Below are 22,741 nucleotides of genomic sequence, written 5' to 3'. Positions count from 1 at the left end.
ACAGTGACCTGACTACCATGGAGAGCCTTCTGTAAGCAAGCATGGTAGAAAGTAGCTGACAGGCTGGGCATCAACCTGCTCTACCAGAATGTTACTGTTGGTCTTTGCAGACTTTCCAAGAATGAATTCTCACATTGTGGGAGTTTTCACTTCCAGAAAAACCAGGGACAGCCAACCTGTATGGCACCAGGGCAGAGAACGTTTTCACAGAGGAAGTTTTTAGACACAGGTGTGAAGTAGGGGTGCCTGTTTGCTTAAAAGACTCGTTAACTGCCTAAGCCATCTTTCTCTCTGCTGCCTTTGCCTTGGAAAGATGCAATGTGTGGGTCTGAAGAAGCAGCTGCTTCCAAGCCTCCTTTATAGTCAGTTCTGTCCTCTCTGGGTAAGCCTGTGCTTGCCTGGCCACCCATGGAGAAAGGGAAGACCCTGGATAACACTCCGGTGTGGAGCTATAGCCTGAGTCTCACCCTGTTCTTGCTTTAAACGTGCTTACGAGTGGTTCCTCTTCTGCTCTCTAAGACCCTCCTGGTGGTCCCCCCAAAATCAGTTAGATCAATCAATGCTTGGCTGGGGCCACCCCAGCTGATGCTCTCCAGCTCACACTCAGCCCTGGCCCAGTGCTGCGCACCAGCATACATCCTCCCCACCCCACCCCCAGCCAATGCATACCAGCTCACACTCAGCTTCCATTCTAAGTGCCTATTTTGAGCTGATGTTTTTTCCCTGTTACTCACTCAGGCCACCACTGTCTCCCCTACAGAGAAAGAGAGACATGTATTCTGGATTTCTGGCCCCAGAGTCATGGCGTTATTTTCCTTGACTGAGTTCATTGTCCCACTTCCACCACAGACATGAGCCTGTAGAATTTCACTCGTCGTTTGGTCCTGAGTTTGCCTTTGACCCTGAAATGCCTGCAACAGGTTCCCCTCCTCACTTTTGTGACTCATGAACTCAGTTAGTTATTGGATACCTTAACCTTCCCTACACCACCCTCCACCCCCATATTTATTAAACATATGCTCTTCGGGGAGATGGCGCCCTTGTCTCAGGCGGCTCTTCACCTGGGAAAGCTAGGAGGCGAGGCACTGTTGGCAGGAATGGCAGCTCAGGGCTGGGCACATGGAGAACCAGCTAGAAGATGGCTACATCATAATGCTCCATCTTCCCTGTAATCTTGGAATCACGGTAGAACCTCCATCATTGTATTTTCCCATTTCCTCCTTCCTTCCTTCCGTCCATCCTGCTATGATGATTTCTGATTATCTGCCCAGCTCTTTCCGCTCCTCCCTTCTCTCCAGGTCCTACCTGTTGTGAAACGCCTCATGTTGACTCAGCCTTTAGATAAACAGTTTCCCCCATGTCAGCCTGAAGTTTGAGAATTTGGATTTTTGAGTTCAGGCTTATGTGGGTTCATACTTGCCCTCCTGCAGTGCTCAGCGTTGCATTCCTGTACAAGGTGGAGTTTAAAGGCTCTTGGTGCGTGGTGTCAGAAGCTCTGATGCTAAACCTCCCTGCCACCTTGATGGATGCATAGTCCTCAGTGCAGTGCTCTGTCCAGCAGCAGAGGTTTGATAGAGATGGCTGTGGTAGTATCTGCTGCATTCGCTGGCCTTATCTTCCTGTTTTAACAGTGGGAGCAATGACATGACACCGTATCTTAATGAATGAAGCAAGTCAAGGCCAATTTTAGTAGAGGGACCAAAGTATAAGTCTCAGAGTGTAATCCAATGGGGTCTCCATGGATCCCCATGGTAACCACTGTTGGGGCTCCTCCCTGTCTGGAAGGGTAGTGAGTTAGGATATTTGACTTCTATGCTGACCTGTTGATTGGCTCTATGGAGGAGGTGCCTCTATTTAGAAAGCCCTTTGGGTCCAACGATGACTCCCAAGAACTCAGCATAAAACCTCCACAGCACAATCTTTCTCTAACCGTCACTCAGCAGTCCACTCACAGAGATGAGTCAGCAAAGCAAGTCTTGTGACTCCTGGACATGCTGTGCAAACACTAGGGATCTCTCACTTGGTCTAACTTCTGCCTGTTGGTCTTGGTTCTCACTGAGCTGCTGCCTTGCGCCAGGGATGCTGGACCATATGCTTCTGACCTCAGATCTCTTTCCCTCTTCACAGATGGGTAGGAATGAGTCCCCACACCTGCCTCTTTAGAGCATGGTCCCTGACTTGACTTTATACAGCTTTCCTCAGAAAAACTGTTCCTATGGTGCCAAGCTTCTACTTCAGCCCTTCAACTCTTTCTTTTGTTTCTTCCTCCTTTCTTAGCTCCATTCCTCAAAAGATCTTGGACCAAGTCCCAGGTCCACAGCGTACAAGATCATTTTTTCTAGTGAGGTGGCATATTTGAATACTTGGTTCCCAGAGGATGGAACCATTCATGAAGGATTAATAAGTATGTGATTAGGGGTGGACTTTGAGGTTTTAAAAGCCCATACCATTCACAGTTAGCTGTCTGTCTCTGTCTTTGTGTTTCTCTCTGTCTCAGTCTTTGTGTTTCTCTCTGTCTCTCTCTCTGTCTCTATCTATCTATCTATCTATCTATATATATATATATATATATATTATATTATATTATATACATATGTATATTGTGTGTGTGTGTGTCAAGATGTGAGCTCTCTGCTACTGTCCCAGTGCTGTGCCTTCCTGCCTACATGCTAACATGGCCCTCTGCCATAATGGTCATGGACTCCACTCTCTGAAACTGTAAGCCCCCAAAAAACTTTTTCTCTGATTATGTGCATTGGTCATGGTGTCTTAATACAGCAGTAAAACAGGAGCTAGGAAAATTCCCACATTTGTTGTTATTTGTGAAGCTGTATTTCTGATTGGCAGGTCCAGCCTGCTTTCATAATTTTCATAATAAAAATAGTGGCTCACAGGATCCAGGAAAGAACAAAACACTTGTCACAGGTGCATGCTATGGCAGCTCTTGCTGTGGCTGGAGTTCCTGCTATGTCTCTCTCATTGTGGGACCATTCTCTTGCTTCTGTTTTCTCATTTGTAAATGGAGGATTTCAATGGTTCCAAGATTGTGGTTTTTGTGAGGGTTGTGTTATGAGTCTGTGGGTTGTCAGTAAACCCTCAGGATGGCATTTGGCACATAGAGGATGCTCTGTTGACAATACTCCCCAAATCTGCCTTTCCCCTCCCACAACGTACAGCAATCCTCTGTGCCACAGCAATGTCTTCTAAAGGCTCACAGTATATACCTGCTTTCCATGGAGCCAGCTACCCTGTGCAGTTTTCAGTCTTGTACCATCCTACGGATGACAGCCATGGGCTCCTACAGAGAGCCAAAACGGTCCCCTTAACTCTGTTGGTGGAACTGCATGATCCAACCCCCTTCTACCCAGCTTCAGTACTAAAGCTAAATCAGTAAAGAAGAATAAATGGCTAATGGGGGATGCAGGTGTTCAGTGGCCTGTGATGGCCCTGGTTCACCAGTCTCTGTTTGTCTGGACTACTCCTTCCTCAAAAGGTTGAATTTTATGGTTTAGCAATCCACTTGAAGCACTAAGACAGCCTTACAGTCAAGCTAATTAAGGCCTCATTTCCAAGCAGGGGTATTGAAGGTGGGCTGAACCTGTAAAAATGGAGTCAGCATTTGATTGCTACAAGTTCTTGCAATAAAATTGTGGGTGGGAGGAAGAATGTGGAAGGAAGCTGTCATTTCTGGAAGCCAATCAGGTTGCCTACAAAGAGAAAAGGGTCATGCAAATAAGGTGTCCCAGTCCTTCCTTCAGTCCAACGATTCTTGAACTTAACGATTTTTAACATCTAATTCAAGGAGAAATTAGTCATTAGGCATTAAGACAAGCAGGAAGACTCCTGTCTTAACAAAGGGCCCTTCCTGCAGAATGTAATGAACTCCAGAATAATTAAAAGCTCGCAGAAGTGCAGAAATGTTCTTTTAACTGAAGTTGCCCTCATGGAACGAGGGCCCTTCCTATCCCCAAACAGATCATGAAGATGATGATGAAGAGTTTCGGGGCTACTGAGGTCTAAAGAGATGTGGCAATTGTCTCAAATCATCCTCAGTGCCATTTTGGAGGTAGATAAACTTGGTTGTCAGAGGCTCCAGGTGATGTAGTCCAGGGAGAACACAAAGTTTTTCATTCTTCTGGAGTCACACTCGGCAGGGACTCCAATCCAACTGAGGACACGAAGCACACAGCAAGAGCGTGCTACCTGGATTGTCCCAACCCTGCCCCACAGTGCTTCCAGAATCTAGATGCCATCATTCCGAAGGAGCATAGTGACTAAGTCACAGTTGTGTCTGCCACTACACATCAGCAGCCAGGACTTTGCTGTTCATATTCATCCATTCCAAGCAGGTCCTTTGATCACATGGCGTGGTCCATACTGGTCTCTCTGCAGTGTGTGGATGTAACTCGCCAGAACCTGATCCTGGGTACAGAGTAGCCTCATGCTTGGCACACACACTGTCTCAAATTTGCTATGGCTCATCAACAATGATTGATCATGATGGATTCTTCACACCCAAGAGACCTCTAACTGTGAAAAGCAGATCACCCTCTGTGTGTTTTCTGTTGTGTTCATTTTCCGTATTTCTTAAGCTACATTTTCAAACACTGCAGAGTCAACAGTTCTGGGAGTATTTGTACAACACTTTAAAACAATATGGATTTAACAAAGGAAAGTTTCTTAACATTTAAACACAGATTTTAAAAGCAAACACTCCTAGGCATTTATTTGAAATGATACTTCTAAAAAGTCAGATTGCCATAAATGTTTAAAAGGCCTGTAAAGTATACAAACGCTGTGCCCATAAAGACCAGGAAACTCTTAAGCACAGTGTACCAGTATTAAGTGCGAGGACCTGAGGCTGTTTGTGTACCATCTTTGTTCATAGCCCTTGTAAAGTTTTGACTTTAATTTTTTTTGTGTGTGCTTTCAGTTAACCCTAAAGCTGCCTTCCTACAGCCTCAGAAACACATGTTGAACAGCTGAAGCCACCATCTCTGGTTATCGTCTAAATCCCCTTGGACATCAGATCCATGGCTCAGCTCACAGTAATCCTGAGCTTCCAGTCCTTTGGTCCAGTCCGGTGCTGTAACTAAACCCTTCAATCCTCCTCCTCTCTGGAGAATTTCACTTTGGAAACTTGATATCTTTCCCAGAGATGATAAATTTTAAGTTTTGTATATCTGCCAGTCCCCGGCCTATTGTTCTGTCATTTTGATGCATGGAGCTTGTCTGTTAGCGTTATTAAAAACTTATGTGTCTCCTATTATTATTTTATTCTAATTAGATGGGCCATTTGGAGGTTTCGTCTCCTAGGAGATGCAATTGTGCCTGTGTAATTAGCTCTCTTCTTTAGGACAGCTGGCTAATTCATCACCTTGGAGTGCAGGGTTAGGTTCTCAGCCCACCTGTTTATTTTATGTGGCCATAGGCACTTAGTGGGTTTTTCTAATACTTAATCTCTGTGTCTGATCTTTTCCATGTGCACAGAGAGAAACAAGTGCACCCTGTCACTATTCCTTATTTTTGTTAGTAATACGAGTATAGTTAAATAGGATCCCCTTTGTGAGACAGGATCTTGTGTATCTCAGACTGACCCCCAAACACATTATATAGCTGAGGATAATCTTAAACTCCTGATTCTCCTGCTGCCTCCTCCCAGGGCCTGGGATAACCAGCATGTGCCACACCTGTGTTGTGCAGACGTGGAGATCAAACCCAAAGCTCTGTGTATGCCAGGCCAGGCACTCTCCCCAATGAGCCAGATTCCCTGTCAGCCCCGAGTCTCGTCACAAGCACACTGCTTGGACAATGTTTTCAGTAACGTATATTTCGCCTCCATCTTTGCTCTTTATAGAAGATGATTTATGATTTACATAAGACTTGTCTTCAAATTACTTGAAATCAGCTTACTTGTCTTACGCCATGGCACTTGATGAATCAGCTACGCCATGGCACTTGATGAATCAGCTATATTTGGTTAATTATTTTGTAAATACCACTGACTTCCATCTGTGGAAGTTCTACATCCACAAACCTAACAAACCGCTGATTGAAACGCAGTCCACAGAAAACTGCATCTGGACTGAAAAAGTACAAATCTCTCCCTTGTCATGATCTCCTTACACAGCGTGCTCTAGCAACTACTTGGGTAACATGCACCTTGTAGTTGATGTAAGTAGCTTAGAGATGATCTAAGGTACATGGGTGTGAGTTATAGACACACAGTAGTATACTGTTCTATATAAGAGATGTGAGCATATATAGATTTTGGTGTCCAGCAGAGACATAAAAATAAATGTGTAAGGACTAAGGGGATGGTTCAGTGGGTAAAAGTGTTCGCCATGTAATTATAAGGACCTGAGTTTCAATCCCTGGAGCCTACATAAAAGCTGGATGAACAGGACATGTTTCCTGCTCATGGAGATGGGAGGTGGAGACAGAATTCCCAGCAGCTCTGCAGGCCAGCTAGCCTGCCGTGTGTGGTAGGAAAACAGTGAGGAGATGCCTGTCTCAAGGTTAAAGGTGAAGACTGACACCCAAGGCTGTTCCCTGACCTCCATACACATGCCCTGGCACACATGCATCTATGGAAGACACACACACACATAATAATAATAATAATAATAATAATAATAATAATAATAATAAATCAAATAAAGGTGTCAATCCTGAAGAGACAGGGCTATTCTAGAACCATCCAGGATATGTCACCACAGCACAACCGAGAAGAGCTGGTTGAAGACTATGTGACAAGGATAAAGCACCAATGTAAGAGGAAGTGTCTGTGGCCCACGAAACCATACTGTAAGGACAATAGAGCCCCATAAGCAAGATAAGAGTATACAACCTCCACACACTACTATGGGGCCCATCCGAGATGTAACACGGTTCATAAGCTTCAGAGTGTGTATGCCAAAAGCCAACTGCCCTGGATCCTTAAGTGCCTGTGGCTGGATGCCTGGGGGCCTCTTCCAGGCTAGACTGAATAATGAAGAAAGGACACCTGGGGTGGCGGAGGGAACCTATGTGGTAAACGTTTGAGAGAAGAGTATTACAGTAGACTAAGAAGCTCTAACATGGATGCAGCTGAGAGAGGAACAGGCTGGGGATGAGGGGAGGGGAATAGGGCATCCTGGAGATATCCCAGCACCATGATGCAGGCCAGAAGCCCAATGACCAGACTGTAATCCCAGACTCTTTGTTGTGGCTCTCCTTAGTGTGGAATTTGATGAGGAAAAACAAAAAACAAACAAACAAACAAAACCCAAAGAACAAAAAAAAAAAAAAAAACTAAGCTGATCCCACTAGTTACTATGTACGATGTGATCAAATCAAGGTTGATAGCTCTGACCGACTTGGGATGTTCCAGCCCTGAGGGAGAGAGCTGACCAGGGAGTGGAGGGAAGGACTTGATTTGTTCATACTTATTTTGTAAAGGATGAGCGCTTCATCTCTTTCTTGATATCAATAACATCAAACGTATTCTTTCAGTATACATACAGAGCATAGTTCGAAATGTTGATCACATAGTGGGCACATTGACATGTGCCTAAGTATTTTCGTGTTTCAAATGTATAATATGTATGTTACAGTTTCCATTTTGGAAACCACGATCCCAAAATGATTTCCTTTTGGAGTGGAGGGAGGGATGGAAAAGTCTTGTAACTGCTTAAAAGATCTTTGACTTGAACCCCTGAAGTTGTGGTATAGAAGCGAGGTAGGGCAGCCTGGCTTAGTAGAAAAGGGCTTAATTTGTGGGATTTTGTTGTGGTTTGGAAGTGAGAGTTTTTAGTTATAATGACTTATAGAATATAGATTCTGGCCTGAGCTCTCCCCACCCCCAGTGCTGCTCTACAAGGTGTTGATTAAAGAAATGGGCAAGAATGCATCAAGCAGGGGTCTAAGGAGGGCTTAAACAGGCATTCAGCATGTATGACCTTGACCTGGCTTTCTATTCTTCCTCACAGTGATCCCCAAGGTCACCAAGCACCTGCTCTCAAACCCTGTGTTCACCTGCATCGTCCTGGCTGCTTGCATGGAGATTGCTGTGGTGGCTGGCTTCGCTGCCTTCCTGGGCAAGTACCTGGAACAGCAGTTTAACCTCACCACTTCCTCTGCCAACCAGCTGCTTGGTGAGTGGGTCTCATTCCCCTCCTGCCATACCAACATGCTCAAAGAATGCACGGAGCTCAAAAATATGCAGGACTGTGCTAAGCCGTGGTATATGTGTAGCCTTTTCTACACAAGGAACTTCAGAGTGATATTTTCACAACTATTAAAAACATACTAGAGGGCCCGTGAGGTGGCTCAGCAGGGAGAACATCTGTTGCTTCAAGCTGACACCCACATTCAATACCCAGAACTCATGGATGGAAGAGAAAATCTACTCCAAAACTGTCCTCTGATCACATGGGTACCATGACCCATGATGCACCCAGGCAGAGTAATACTACTAAAAATAAAAAAACCAAAAATCACATTATAAGAAAGAACGAAGGTATATAATGTATATGTAGGAAGCATTGTGAGAGGCCAGGGAGTTGATTGACTAACATGAATGGGAAATTTCGAAGCATATATGAGGGAAGAGCACAATCGAAGTCCATCTTAAAAGATTAGCAGACTGGTATTAGACAATGAGAATGATCTTAGCAGCGTAAGACCCACACTTCACAAATACAGAGCTGAAAAGATAGATACAGTGCTGGAGAGATTGCTCAGTGGGTAAAGCTTGCTGCACAAGTATCCTAACTTCCCTTGATTCCCAGGAACTCACCTGAAGATGGAAGAAGACAGCCAGCTCCACAAAGCTGTCCTCTGATCTCAGAATACAGCATATCACCCCCCCCCACACACACACACATATACATGCGCAATAATATTTTTAAGAAATAAAGTTAAGAAGGCATGCCCATGTTGATGACCTTGCCCATGGCAGGCATCACTAATGGATCACAGAATTTTCCCCAATGTGAGGCGAGGCTTTACAGTTCTTCTCACCAGACATCTAATCATTGGAAGTTGATATAAGAAAACTCATCTGCTCTTGTGAGAAGCAGCATTGCCGAGGTGGGGTGGACAGTATGCTCTCAGAGTATATCTTAGACTTGCTTTTCGTGTGGGATGAATCTACTCTTCGCTCTTTGCATGACCAACAGGCTGCATTAGTTGAGTTGATCATCTCAGAACGTGACTAGGAATGGCGAAAACATAGCAGTTGAGGAGGATGGAAGTGTCCACCGTGGCCAGTTCTGATGTAAACTTGCTAGGGATGATGCATAATTGATGATGTGCTGCATGCCATTGAGGGCTGAAGAGGGGATCATGGTTAATACTATAGAAAGTTAAAACACTGAAGATAAAAGTAGATTTCTAAGCCATGAAACAGAAGGGGATTGCAGAAGAGAGGGCTCCTGAGTGGACAGCCCTTGATAGAGAGCCCAGCTGTTCCTCTGAAAAGGCAGAGGAGGGTCCTGTGACTAAGGCTGCTGAGTGCAGTGTATGGCCTGGCCAGGTGGCAGAGAGGGCTCCAACCCCTATACTTCATCTTCTTCATCAACAAGGAGAAATAGGAGCGTGTTCTTATCTTACCCTTTAACACCTCCTGGGGTGTAGCTGGAGAGATGGCTCTGAAATTAACAGCAGTTGTTCTTCTTGCAGAGGACCTGGGTTTGAGGCTCACTTAATGGCACATAGCCACCCATAGTTCTAGTTCTAAGGGATCCCACAGCCTCTTCTGACCTGCAAGCACCTGGAAATGGATGCATGCATATGCATTCAGGCAAAACATGCACACCTAAAACAAAAATAATAAATCTTTGATAAAATAGTTTGATTAGTAAAGCCCCTACTGCCTGAGTATGAGGATGTGAGCCTGGGTGCCCAGCACCTACTTAAGAGTCTGGCAAGGCAGAGCATATCTATTACCTCATGACTGAGGGAAGAAGAGACAGACAGATCCCCAGAGTTCACTAGGTAGTCAGTCCAAACAACTGGTAAACTCTTGGATTCAGTGAGCTGCTGCATCTCAAAAAATAAGGTGGAGGGGCTGGAAAGATGGCTCCATGGTTAAGAGCACTGGCTGCTCTTTGAGAGGACCTGGGCTAAATTACCAGTATGTGCATGGTAGCTCACAACTGCCAATAAGTTAGGTTTCAGGGGATTCAGTGTTCTCTTCTGCCCTGTGGACACTATGTATACAGATGGTGCATAAGCATACATACACAGGGAGAATGCCCATATATATAAAATAAAAATTTAAAATAAAGTGGCGATCCATGGGTAAAGGTACCAGACTTCAGCTGCCAGCACCTATACACCCACGTGCAGCTGTGCGTGCACACAAAAACATATGTATGTACACACACAAAAATACAAACAGAGAGAGGAAAGGGGGACAGTATGTGTATATAGAGAGATTCCCCATTGCTTTATAAAATGGCCAATCAATGCAAAGGATGCCGACCAGCATGGATGATGAGGGACATGCACATTGAAACCTAAAGGGGACGCAGTGATGCACCGACCAGATGATAGTGCTGAGTGCTGGGGAGGATGAGGAGCAACCAGAACCCACACTGCAGTGGAAATGCCCAGGGGAGCGAGCCTCTGCTTCGGGCAGTTTTTGCAGCACCCATTAAAGCTCAGCATATGCCTATGCTGTGATCCATCAGTTCTGTTTCTGGGCACTTATCCAACAGAATCGAGTGTTTAGGTCCACTCATTTACATATGCATATATAACAACATTCAGAGCAGCTTTATGCATAATTATCTCAAGCTGGAACTAACCCAAGTGTCTGTCTGCAGCAGAATGGGTAAATAAGCTATAGACTGTTCATTCTATACGATGCAGCTCAGGAAAGGACAAATTCTCACACAGCCTTCCATGGGAATGTGTATGGGTTGAAAGATGTCACACACAAGAGAATGTATTTATGGGACTTAAAAAAAAAGGATGAATTGCCAATTAAAGTAAAAGAAGCCAGAGCCACAGTTGTCTTTGAAGGTTACAACTACAGAGAGGTACCCAGAGCCTCCTAGGCAGCTGCAAGTGAGTGTGTGTATGTGTGTGTGTGTGTGTGCGCGCGCGCATTTATGTATGCCTTTGAGTCTAGTTATGTGCAATGTGTAAATGTGCATGTGTGTAATGTACCTGTATATGCAGGTTCATTTTCACACATGTGCATGTGGAGGCCAGAGGTCAACAGTGGGTGTCTTCTTCAGTCCCTCTCTACCCTACTTTTTAATGCAAAGTCTTTTTCACACTGAACCAGCTGGCCAGCATGCTGCTGGACTCAACCTGTCTGCCTCCAATCTAGCTCCGGGATTCCAGACATTTGCCTCTACTCCTGGCTCTTATGAAAGTGCCAAGGATCAAACACTCCCAAGCCCCAAAGTATCTGGAATTGTTCTAAGCTTGACTTGAGTGCTGGTTATGGAGGTATCTGCATATCCAGTTTTCCAAGTTGGAAAGTTTACCAGGATGGTCTTTGTGTGTTTCATAAGATATAACATCACAGTTTTAAAAGAAATTCAACCCTGGCCATCATAACATACCACAGTTCTCTCTCCCTGTAAACTGCTGGGCAATGCAAGTTCACCCTCCCCCACTAATCATTCTTACCATCCGCTCTTTGGTAAGTATTAGTAAAATGCAATCAGCTTTTCAATGCCTGCAGGACAGAGGATAAAAACACCTTCCCCTGTAAGAGAAGCTATAGCTTTTGTTGTCTCAAGAATCTGGGCATTAGACCTCTAGCACCCCAGGGTTTATCTCTCAACTCCTGGTTTCTTCCATTTTAGTTGTTCTTACACAGTTGCATCTCCAAGACCAGGTCCTATTTTAGAAGAAATGCCTAAGTTTTCTATCGACAAACAAATCAATAGTCTGCAGGGCAAAAAGGTCAGAATAACAATTTTACTGCCTAGCGTCTGTTTGTTTCCCAGTAATTCCTGTGTGTTGGAGCGCTTAACAAGGTGGAAAGGAAAAGGGGGCGGGGCTTCTTCATATTCTCTAGGCAGGCCAGCATCAGGCATTTCCTGTCCCTATGTCTAGCCTGTGGCTAGACAGTTAGTGTGTACTGGGGAGAGCACACTGCAGAGAAGCTGGCAGGCTACACTAGGGGAGGCTGATGTAAGAAGATGCTCCTGCACTCTTAGAAGATGGTAGGCATGCACTTATCCCCATCTATTCATTCAAGGCTGCAGGCCACCCATAAAGTCTTCAGCAGATGGGTCAGAGTTCAGAGAAGAGCAGTGTAGACATTCCAGGAGCGGATGACATTGATTTATGAGTACAGATTAAAAGAGCCCGGTCTGCATAAGTTAATCTAATAAGAATGAAGTTTTGGTCCTGAAAGTCCTGACAATAGCCATGGGTGTTAAGGACATGTACACACATCAGGGAAGAAGAGAGAGAAAAGCTAATAGTGACTGGGAGAAAAGGTGCTGAAATCCTGTTGTTGCCATGGTTACCATCATCACCAGGTGACACCCCCACTGTCTCAACTAGAAAATGAAACAAAGCCCAGGGTGCTCGCTGGGAGTGGGCATGTGGTTGCCAAGGCTTATTCACACAGTTCCCATGTGCTTAGAGATTCATTCATTCTCAAAGGGGTGTCTGAATGCCATCCGGTGGTGCTGTATTAGGCCCTGGGGATTGGGTTGGACTGAATGGGACCTGAAGGGTGCTCCCTCCTTCTGGAAACTTCATGCTGATAGAGGATGAGAGCAAGAAACAGGATGGGTAAAAATAAACACTGCCGCTTTAGAGGGCAGGGATAGCCATGGAAACAGAAATCCTGATGGGGGTAACAGGAGACTGTTCCTGAGCCCAGAGCTCGTCAAGTCTAACTGAATAGCCTACCATGGGCATCCCTGTCCCTTCCTCCGGAGTGTGTGATTACAGGGAGGGCGACCACCTGCCAAGGTTTACCTGGCTTCTGAGATCCCAACCCTGGTCCTCTCACTTGTGTTTTATCCACTGATCCATCTCTCTTGATCTTAAGTCCCCTTTCCATGTCACAAGAGGGGTGGGGACTGGTGAAGCCTCTTGCAGAGGAGGAAAACCAGCCAAGGAAAAGTGGACAAGACCATCCAAGGAACAGAACCAATGCATAAGCAAAGTCTCTAGCACCGGGGGCACCTAGCCTCATCTAGGGAGAGAACGTAGGAAAACTGGATGCTGCGGTGGCCAGTGACATGGGCTGAGGATGGACGCACACAGAACAAGGTCAAGATCTCCATAATCATACCGAAGGCTGGAAAACTAAGCCCAGATGTCTGAAGCAGCCAGTGACACACAGGTCCTGGTCTGTTTTAAGTATAGTCAGGGTGGTATCTTGGCAAGCTAAGCCTTCCTGATTATATTTTCTTACCCTAATATGAAAAATTAATTTGCATTCCCTCAGCACTTACCAGCTGGTTGATGTAGTCGATTGACCTGAGGGTCGTTTGATTGGCAGGGAGGAGGCCGAGTAGACTGGAAAATTAGCCATGCATAATCTACACCATAGATAAATGGCACTCGGTAATTTAAAGCCAAGTTGTAGATGAAATGAATCAGAACAGAGCCACAGCAAACAGGAGATTGGAACAGCAGGGTCCTTTGGTTCTCTGACAACGCCCTGGTTCTTTGGGAATCCTAGGAACAGGCTTCGGGGCTGCTGCCTTGGAGATAGCTCTGTGCATAAGAGAGAGAGAGAGAGAGAGAGAGAGAGAGAGAGAGAGAGAGAGAGAGAGAGAGAGAGAGAGAGAGAGAGATTGTATACTCACCAATTATTTACCAAGTGCTGCAGAACCTAGTGATTTGATTGACACTGCTTCCTGGGGCATAGCTAACCTGGCTAAATGATGCCCACCATCAACTTGTGAGCCCTTCAACCTTTGGGTTAAACAGCCCTGGAGCCTACCATGGACCTTTCTTGCCTCATGAGAAAAGAAAAATTCTCAGTGTGTGTGTGTGTGTGTGTTTGCACACACACATGTAAATATGTATGTATCTTCAAGTGTGTGAATAGGGAGTGAATGCATGTGTGTTCATATGCACAAGCATGTCTGCCACTCACGTGTGCGGTCACATGTGTGTAAACATCATGTTGATGTCCATGTCCTCCTCAGTTTCTCAGCATTTAATCTTCTGAGGCAGAGTCTCTTGCTGAGTCAGAGCTTTCCAGCTTTTACTAGTCTATCCAAATGACTTGCCTGCAGGGTCCCATCCCTGCTTCCTGAGTGCTGAGGTTACAGGAAGGCCACCAGGCCTGCTTAGCACTCATGTGGGTTCTGGGGACCTGGTCTCCAGCCATCATGCTTGTCTCTTTACCTCCTGAGCCATCTCCTCCACCAAAAAGCTCTTCAGTTGATCTTAAGTCCCCTTTCCAGGCCTCTTTGGAAATGCACAGAGATAGTTGCGTGCCTGGGTGCTTAAAGACCTGAGTTCCACAGTCAGAATCCAAATAAAACCATCAAACAAAAAAGCCAAAAAGAGGTGGTATCTCAATGACAGGTGCCTGAGAAATGTCACCCAAGGATATCCTCTGACTTCTACATAACACAGGTACATATATGTGTACATACATACAAACATTCAGAGAGAGAGAGAGAGAGAGAGATCACAGAGAAGTTAAACCTGGTAGAATATGCCTTGAATCCCAACACTTGGGTAGCTGAAGTAGAAGGATTGCCAAGTGTTTCAGCATAGCCTGATCTACAGAATAACTCCAAAACATCATAAAGGAAGAGGAGAAAAGCAAAGAAAGAAATACTAATGCAGAGACCATATCTTTGCTAATATTTAATCTCCTGGATTTTACTCCGTAGTCCCCAGCTTTCTGGATTCATCTCCTAGTTGGCTGCCCATTAGCTGTGTACATGCACGCTCTCAGATGGCAGGTGTGGTATGCCAGATGTGTGCACTTTGGCTCACAATAACTGTCTCCCGTTGTTTTCTGAGAGTTCTCTGGTATCAGAGATAAGACCCTCCATGAAGACCTTAGAGTCACAGGAAGACACAGGGCCCACTGATATCCACCAGTCTCCTGCTATTCACACTCCACTGCTCTGTTTCCTCAGGGATGACGGCGATCCCCTGTGCCTGCCTGGGCATCTTTCTGGGTGGCCTTTTGGTGAAGAAGCTGAGCCTGTCTGCCCTGGGGGCCATTCGGATGGCCATGCTGGTCAACCTGGTGTCCACAGCCTGCTACGTCTCCTTCCTCTTCCTGGGCTGTGACACAGGCCCTGTGGCTGGGGTCACTGTTCGCTATGGAAACAAGTGAGTAGCTAAAGTTGTAACTCGACCCTCCCCAGGCACCCCTGGGCCACCTTCACTGTGGATTCACAGAGAGAGCTCAGCCCTGCCCAGATCCACCTGGATCCTCCACCACAGGCCTGCCAACCTGGTCTCTAGTGATCCAGAGCAGAGGAGCCCAGAGGCCTTAGCTTCTTACTTGCAGTTGGAAGGCTCAGCCTGCCCTCTGGATGTTGAGCTGTTCTCTTCTGCAACAAGACCAGCCCAGAGTACAGAACGGTCATTCATTCTCTAGTCCACTTGCTCTTTCTGACATTTGACTTCAGGAATGATGTGAATAAAAATGATGTGGCTAAAATTAAACCCTATTTCAAAATTCAGCTCAAAATAAAAGACAGAATTAACTTCAATAATTCCTACGTGAGTCAGAAGCCCCCATTTAGCTCACACAGAGTCAGAGTCAGGCCCATGGTGAGTGTGTTTAAGTGGTAGGAGAAGAGAGGGATAAAAACAAGTTGGGAAGGAAGACAGAAGGAGCAGGAACCAGCCTGTTGCTACGGAATCTCTTTTCTTATGCCCTGGTTATTATCCTGGGACTATGGAACAGTGTTTATAGTGATTGCTTTTTAAATAAATTTTGGAACTATATTATCTCTATGTCTACTGTCTCCTTCCCTATGGGACTCTTGAGACCACCCTGAGCTGAAGAGTGTAGCCCAGAACATGCTGCATCGTAGCTGCCCTGCAGATTACACACCCAGGCTCCTCCTCCAAGCAGACCACTGGGCTTCAAGGAAGCCTGAAAATGGAGCAGAACTGGGCGAGGAGCCCTCCAGGCAGCCCCCAGTTCTTCCCACATAGGGTACCCTCCAACTTGAACTTGGCTCTGAACAGCAGACCTCCCCATGCAACTTGCAAACAATAAACTGCAGTGATTAGAAGCACACACACAGGGTCCCACTGCCATGACATCATGCTATAAAAGTGAAAAATAAAAAAAAAAAAATTAAAGTTCAAGGCCTACCTACAGTCATACTGCCCAGCTCTGGCCCATCCTCAACATTCAGACACTACACACGTCTGGACAAATGAGTCTCCTGTCTCAGTCTTGATTCCCCCTTTGGTAATGTTTGTGGGGTTGTACTGAGAACAAACAAAATGATACATAGAATTCCACCAACAGGGCATGACGAAAGCAACCAGATGTCTTCTTGTCACTTGCATTATCAGGAAATACTCTGAGCCTTAGGACAGAGTAGGAGATGAGAGTTCTGAAGTCACTCCCTTCCTCTGTGGCTGCAGACTGGGCTCTCCCTATTTGTCTCTTTCTCAGTTTGTACACTCCTGGTAGCTGCATCTTTGTAATGTAGAAGCAAGCGAAAGGCACCCTAGCACTTGTCTCTGGATATTAAACCAATCAGAGGCTTACAGCCAGGTTGGGCATCCTGTATGCAGGAGAGGAAGAACCAAACAGAAGGGGTGGGGTATCCAGCAGTACAGTAGTAGTTTCGGGTAAGGGGAACTGAAAGACCCTAAGCTGAGCCCCAGCTGCCTTCAGCGCAAAGAGCACATAGTTACAAAAGGCAAAACCTCGCTTTGGAAGGAGCCCAGAAGTCATATAATCAGCTACCTAGCCCAGTACTGTTTCAAAGGATACAGACTAGGCTCTCAGCAATGGCCCTGCACAAGCACTTGAAGGTCAGCCAGGAATAAGATGGAGGGAAGAGAAGAGACCAGCCAGGTAAACACCCTGAACAAAGGCACCACGAAGCCCATCACAGCAGTGTTGTCACCAGTGTTAGCCCTGCTTCTAACGAGTCCCCTTCACCCTTCTTTTCCAGCTCAGCACGTGGCTCGGCCCTTGACCCTTACTCTCCATGTAACAACAACTGTGAATGCCAGACGGACTCCTTCACGCCAGTGTGCGGGGCCGATGGCATCACCTACCTGTCAGCCTGCTTCGCTGGATGCAACAGCACGGTAATTAAAAACCTTGGGATGCAGGGGAGAGGGTAGGCTCCAGGCACCCACAGGTGCTCACAGACCTGTCAAGGGTGACAGTGGCCAGTACCGTCTTTTTGCCTTACTGCAGCCATTCCTTTACCCTGATCCATCAGGAGGACAACAGGACAGGGCAGTTCCTCAGGCCTTTGCTGAGTCAAATGGACCTCTAAGACACTAGATGGAGCAAGTTAAAGTAAAAATCAAAGGCCACTATGTATATGCAGCTGGGAAGGTGGCTCTGCCATGAGATATGCACAAATGGTGGCAGGGAATAAGGCTGTGTATGATAGTGGATGACCAGCCACAGAATTCTGGAGAAATGGGAAAGCCGGGAAAAGCCAAAGACTAATTGTACCTTAGCTCAGGTCCCTTTGCCTCTTTCTTCCCAACTAAGTGTCCCCCACCCGCTCCTTTCTTCCCAGAGTGTTATTTTTGTGTGTGCTTCTCCTCCTTAACATGAATTTTTAATTTGGCCACCAGTCTGCTGTCTTCCCATTCTCTGTGTGAACATCGGGTGCCAAGGAACCCCTGTGCCGCCTGCTTGCTCCCACCTCACAGGTGCCTCTGCCCCTTTTCTTTGTCTGAATCACACGGTCACTGTGGCTCTGCAGACTGGCCTCCTTCTCTTGTTTAGACCTGTCCAGTTGTCATCTAGCTATCCTTCCAGGACAACCCTCTTCTACTGTCTTCCACGCTACAGCCAGAAGGATTTCTGTGACGCTACAAATGACCAGCTCACATGCTCTCCTCGAGAGCTCTGAGCCTGGTCCATGTCCATCCTCAACTCTCATCTCCAGCTGTCTTCTTTTGCTCTCGGTGACTGTTCAGCCGTCTCTCTTCAGTTTTCTTCTCGTACTTCTCTCTTCAGTTGGACAACTCTTATTGATCCCTCCATACCCTATTCCATAGCTCGCTACTCTAAAATGACTCTTTATTTCTCCCATCAGAGTTCTTGACTTTGAGTCTTCAGGTACCTGTTCCTTCCTGGATATATTTGTCTCTTTCACGATAACAATCTTCTAGAAGTGTCTGTCTTTGATCTTTGGGTTTCTTCAATTAGGGACATTATTGCCCCCAACCACACTTCATAATTTCTCACACAATGTGCAGATGGGAAGGAAAAGTTAGCAGCCACGGGGGCTGCTTTCAGAGAAGTAATTCAGTCATTTATTTCCTCCCAGCCCTGCCTCCTGCATCTTAAAGAGCAGGAGTTCCCTGAAAGAAAAAGAAATGAATCATTTGTTTTCATTTTCAAAGATTTCATTTTTGCGTGCTTTTAAGATTTAAGATTCCTGGCCAGTTATTAACATTTTCTATAAAGGAAATAAATCACCAGAGATTGGGGGCTGGGAGGACCCGATTTCATAAAGTAGATGATAAAGCAATTTCTTTATGTGAGTAGAAGTAAATATTAAAAGGGGGTTGGGACCTGGAGGATGGTTCAAATAAAAACACAAGCTATTATTTCTCATAAGGACAACTTCATTGACATTTTAATATCCAGGAAGTTCTGTTAACAGACCATTTCAGACATTGTCCTATGATGAAAAAACCTAAGTGATTCGAAGAAGCCATGTCCTGAGAGCCAACAGGCCTTTACTCCAGGGGCACACTGACCCAACCCTGTAGCATTTGCATTTCTTCCATCCACTCTTGCCCAGATACAGAGGTCTGTTGACTCGCAGTCTTTCCAAGCCGATTTGATTACTCACAGTGGCTGAAGCTGAAGAGCTAGAGGGTCTCAGTCTAAGACTGTGTTAGCTAGGGCTGGCTTGGGATATGATGCTCATTCCCCAGACACCTGATCTCCATTCACACCTTGCCTACTGGGGTGGTCCTGGGGTCCTACTCTTTTCCCACTAAAGCAATCAGCTGGGTGGCCCTGGCTTCTTCTAGCTGCCTAGGTAAGACTTGGAGATAAGAGTCCTGTTCATAGTAAGTGGGGCCTTTGCAATAGTTGAGCCAAAACAAAAAAAACAAAACAAAACAACACCAACAACAAATAAAACAAAACAGCAACAGCAACAACAACAGAAACTGCTGCAGGCTTTGCAGGAACCTCAGGCTGAGAGACTGTCAGGCCAGGTAATGGGCCCTTCCTACTTCATTCCTGGCATTTAAGAGCTTGGCCTGGAGTCAAAAGGAACCTTGGGATGACATCCAAAAAGAGCAAAGGCAATTTGAGTCTTTAGACTCTCTGCAGCAGTATTTTGAAGGAATGCCAAACAAAGGCTTACATTTCTGCTATAGGGCGCCCTTCCCCCTCCCTTCTCTCTTTTTAGCTTTTTTTCCTTCTGGTCTCTAGGTACTCAGTACAACTCTTGCCCACATAGAGGGCCCCCTTGTCCCTCCCACTTTCCATGGCTTCTTTCCCTGTCCCTAGAGAGCTGGCTGACTCTGTCTGGGCTCAGTCCTTTCCCTTGTGTTTCCTGGGCTCTTTTGCCCTGTCTGTATCTCTGCCTGCACTTTTCCATAGGACCATATGCCAGCCCACAAGGATCACACAATAGAGTGCCATGGGATTCTGGGACCCTCTGAGCCAAACCTGGAATCTTTCTTTATACTTTGCCACTCCTTTTCAGAATGCCCACCTTTTATCCTACGAGAAACTGTCTTTCTTCATGAACACTACCGGCACATAATACACTGAGCCTTCATGTCTGCCCTAGCTGCCTCTCCAGCCTCAATCTCTCTTCTCATCCCAGTCTCCTAACCAGCCACTTGTTAAGTTAGGCTCTCTCAATGGCCAAGCTCTCCTTTGCCCCTGAAGCTCTGCATTTGCAATTCCTTTTATATAAACTAGTCTCCCCTCATGTATGTGAGTCCCATCTTGTCTACCCACCAGGGCTCAGCCTCCCTTTACCTTTTACCTGCCTCCAATGGCTCATTTACTTAAGCATCTCTGTCCTTCACCAGGGGTGGAGATGAGGCTGTGTTGTAGACCTTTGTCCCCCACAGAGCCAGCTTAAACTCTAGGTAAAGCCTCAGACTCCCTAAATGTCCCTGGGTGATCCCATGCAACCTCAACCAGGTGATTATACCCAGGAGTATAACACTCCTGGGTAGCAGTTGGCAAGCAGGTAGACCAGATGGTTCTAACTTCAAGGTGCATTTTTATCCTTCTTTAGGTCTCTTTCTGCCTCTGTTTCTCTCTGTCTGTCTGTCTGTCTCTCTCTATCTATATAGATAGATATAGATAGATAGATAGATAGATAGATAGATAGATAGATAGATACATACATACATACATACATACATACATACATAGAGATAAACAGATATATAGATATATAGATATAGATATGGAGAGAGAGAGAGAGAGAGATACAGATAGACAAATATCAGGGCCCATACAAAGTCTATCCCAGGCCTGCATTAGATGCAAATAAGTCAACCAATCAGATCATTGAGATGCTAATGAAACACAGTAAGCATCAGGTGCCCTGATCTTTACTTTCTTTAGTGTCTCAGTTGGGGTGCTATGTTTGTTTAAATTTCTTCTTTCATTTCTCAAGCAATAACAGTGAAAGTTTCTGGCCCAAATTCGCTGTTGTGGTTCTAAATCCTGTCATTGCCTGTGGTGAGGGGAGATGACAAAAGATGGAGTTAATTTTATGAGTCTCCTTTGGTGTGAATATATTGCTCAGATTGTTTGCATACCTTTCACTTTCAAAAGTAATTATTCAAGCAGAAAGCACGTGTGTATTATGCTGGAAGTTATGTCAATCTGATGGACTGAATAATTGCTTCAAGAGAAAAACAGCTTTTATTAGCCACCAATAGGTTAAAAGTCAATGCAAGCCAAGCACAGCAGTTTGTAAGGTGTAAGTGACAGATGGCTGATCTACCCCCATCCAGACCACACAATATTTACCAAGTGCTGTTTGAGCAAAGCATCCAGTGTATTCTCAGCAAGGAGAAGGATTCTATCCTGGGGCTTGCTGGGAACTGGTGAGACCTTGCAGGCCTCAATTCAGCTACATTTTAGAATCCCTGACTTCCACAATGAAAGGTCTGAGAGTCTTCCTTATTCTTAAGAAATTTGTATGTGTTTTTTTAGAAGCCTCTCACGTGTTTGTAGTATGTGAGGAGGATTAGAAACCATTGCGGCAATAGACTGTTTCTACACCTTGGCCTTGAGGATGTTTTGAGGTAGACAATTCTTTCTCCTTAGGAACTGTCCTGTGTACCATAGGATGTTTAGCCACATTCTTGAGCTTTATCCACACAGCCTTCAACTTTATCTGACAAACGCAGATGCCCTCAGACATAGCCAGTTGTCCCTGGGGACACTACAGCCCTAGAAAGGACAAGGCATGTTCTGAGATCTCCAGCCTCTGAGCTACTGCTGCTAATGCCCCGTCTCCCTTACAAGCCTGACAGTATTGCAAGCGTCCTGTCAGCCCATGTGGCCCAAGCTGCTGCTGCATGCTAATTATGCATGCACACCCTAAGGACCAACTTCTCATGGCCAAGCCATATTAAATCAAGCATTTAGCTTGGAGATTTTGTATGTGATTCTAGATTTGGGCCTCTGTGAGAATGTTGGAAGATACCCAATAGGTATTAAACAGCCAAAGATGTGGCTTGTCCTTCCTTATTCTCTATGCACCCACAGTCCTCAGCAACAGCCACCCTCACACCTCAGCCACTCTTTCTTCTTTGTCTATTTCCCTAAGTGATCCCACAGCCTTGAGTTGAACAAAGCCTCTTCTATAGCATGGACAGATCCCCAACACTGACTTAACAATCTGTGCTTATTCCAGCAAATGGCTTTTAGAGAAACCTTGGGAATACTCCAATAAAGCCCTGCTAGAGTTTGACCCAGCTGTGACACCTGCTACATCCCAGGCCCTGTGCTAGGCATTGCAGAGGCAGAGATGAATAAGATCCAGGGTCTGTGCTTGCCATAAAAATCTACTATGGTGTTATCTAGACGCTTGTACGAGAAAGTATCAAAAAGCAAAACTCAGTCCAGCTTTACAGTTCAGTGAAAAGAACACATCAGAAAACCATGGACCATGGAAGAAGAATCTTCCAGTAAGGGAAAAGAAAAATGTGAAAAGATACATGACATTTTTTTTTTTGTCTCGTTGCTTTGTTCCAATTCTCACTTTTGTGGGATTTTTTTTTGGGGGGGGTGGAGGTTGTTTGAAAGAGAGAGAAAAAAGAACAGAAAGTCGAGTGGGTAAACAGCCAGGAAGCTTCTGGAAGGAGTTGGGGGTGGAGGAAACATGATCAAAATATAGTTTAAAGAAATACATAGGTGAATAAATAAAAGTTCATTTTATAAATATATATAAAAACAATGAATGAAAAAAAGGCCATAATTTTGAAAGAGAGCAAGGAGGGGCTTATGGGAAGGCTTGGAGGGAGGAAATGAAAAAGGAAATGATGTAATTATGCTATAATCTCACAAAATAAATAATTTAAAAAGGAAGAGATGGGGACCCTGAGGAGATATTTGAGTCAGCAATGTACTTGTATC

General features: G+C 45.4%; 1 protein-coding gene across 2 annotated transcripts in view; it reads left to right on the top strand.

Moving 5' to 3' along the window:
* Slco3a1 (solute carrier organic anion transporter family member 3A1) overlaps positions 1-22,741 on the top strand; it is a 283,764-nt gene that overhangs the window by 223,606 nt on the left and 37,417 nt on the right. For both annotated transcript variants that reach the window (XM_021167572.1, XM_021167570.2), the window contains exons 5-7: positions 7,971-8,135; positions 15,075-15,273; positions 17,091-17,229. In XM_021167572.1, coding sequence (XP_021023231.1) covers positions 7,971-8,135; positions 15,075-15,273; positions 17,091-17,229 — 503 coding nt within the window. The remainder of the gene's footprint in view (positions 1-7,970; positions 8,136-15,074; positions 15,274-17,090; positions 17,230-22,741) is intronic.

Source organism: Mus caroli, chromosome 7 (genome assembly GCF_900094665.2).
Source record: "Mus caroli chromosome 7, CAROLI_EIJ_v1.1, whole genome shotgun sequence".
NCBI classification, from domain to species: domain Eukaryota; kingdom Metazoa; phylum Chordata; class Mammalia; order Rodentia; family Muridae; genus Mus; species Mus caroli.
The sequence above is the reverse complement of the archived record's forward strand: the minus strand, read 5'-3'. Positions and strand labels throughout refer to the sequence as shown.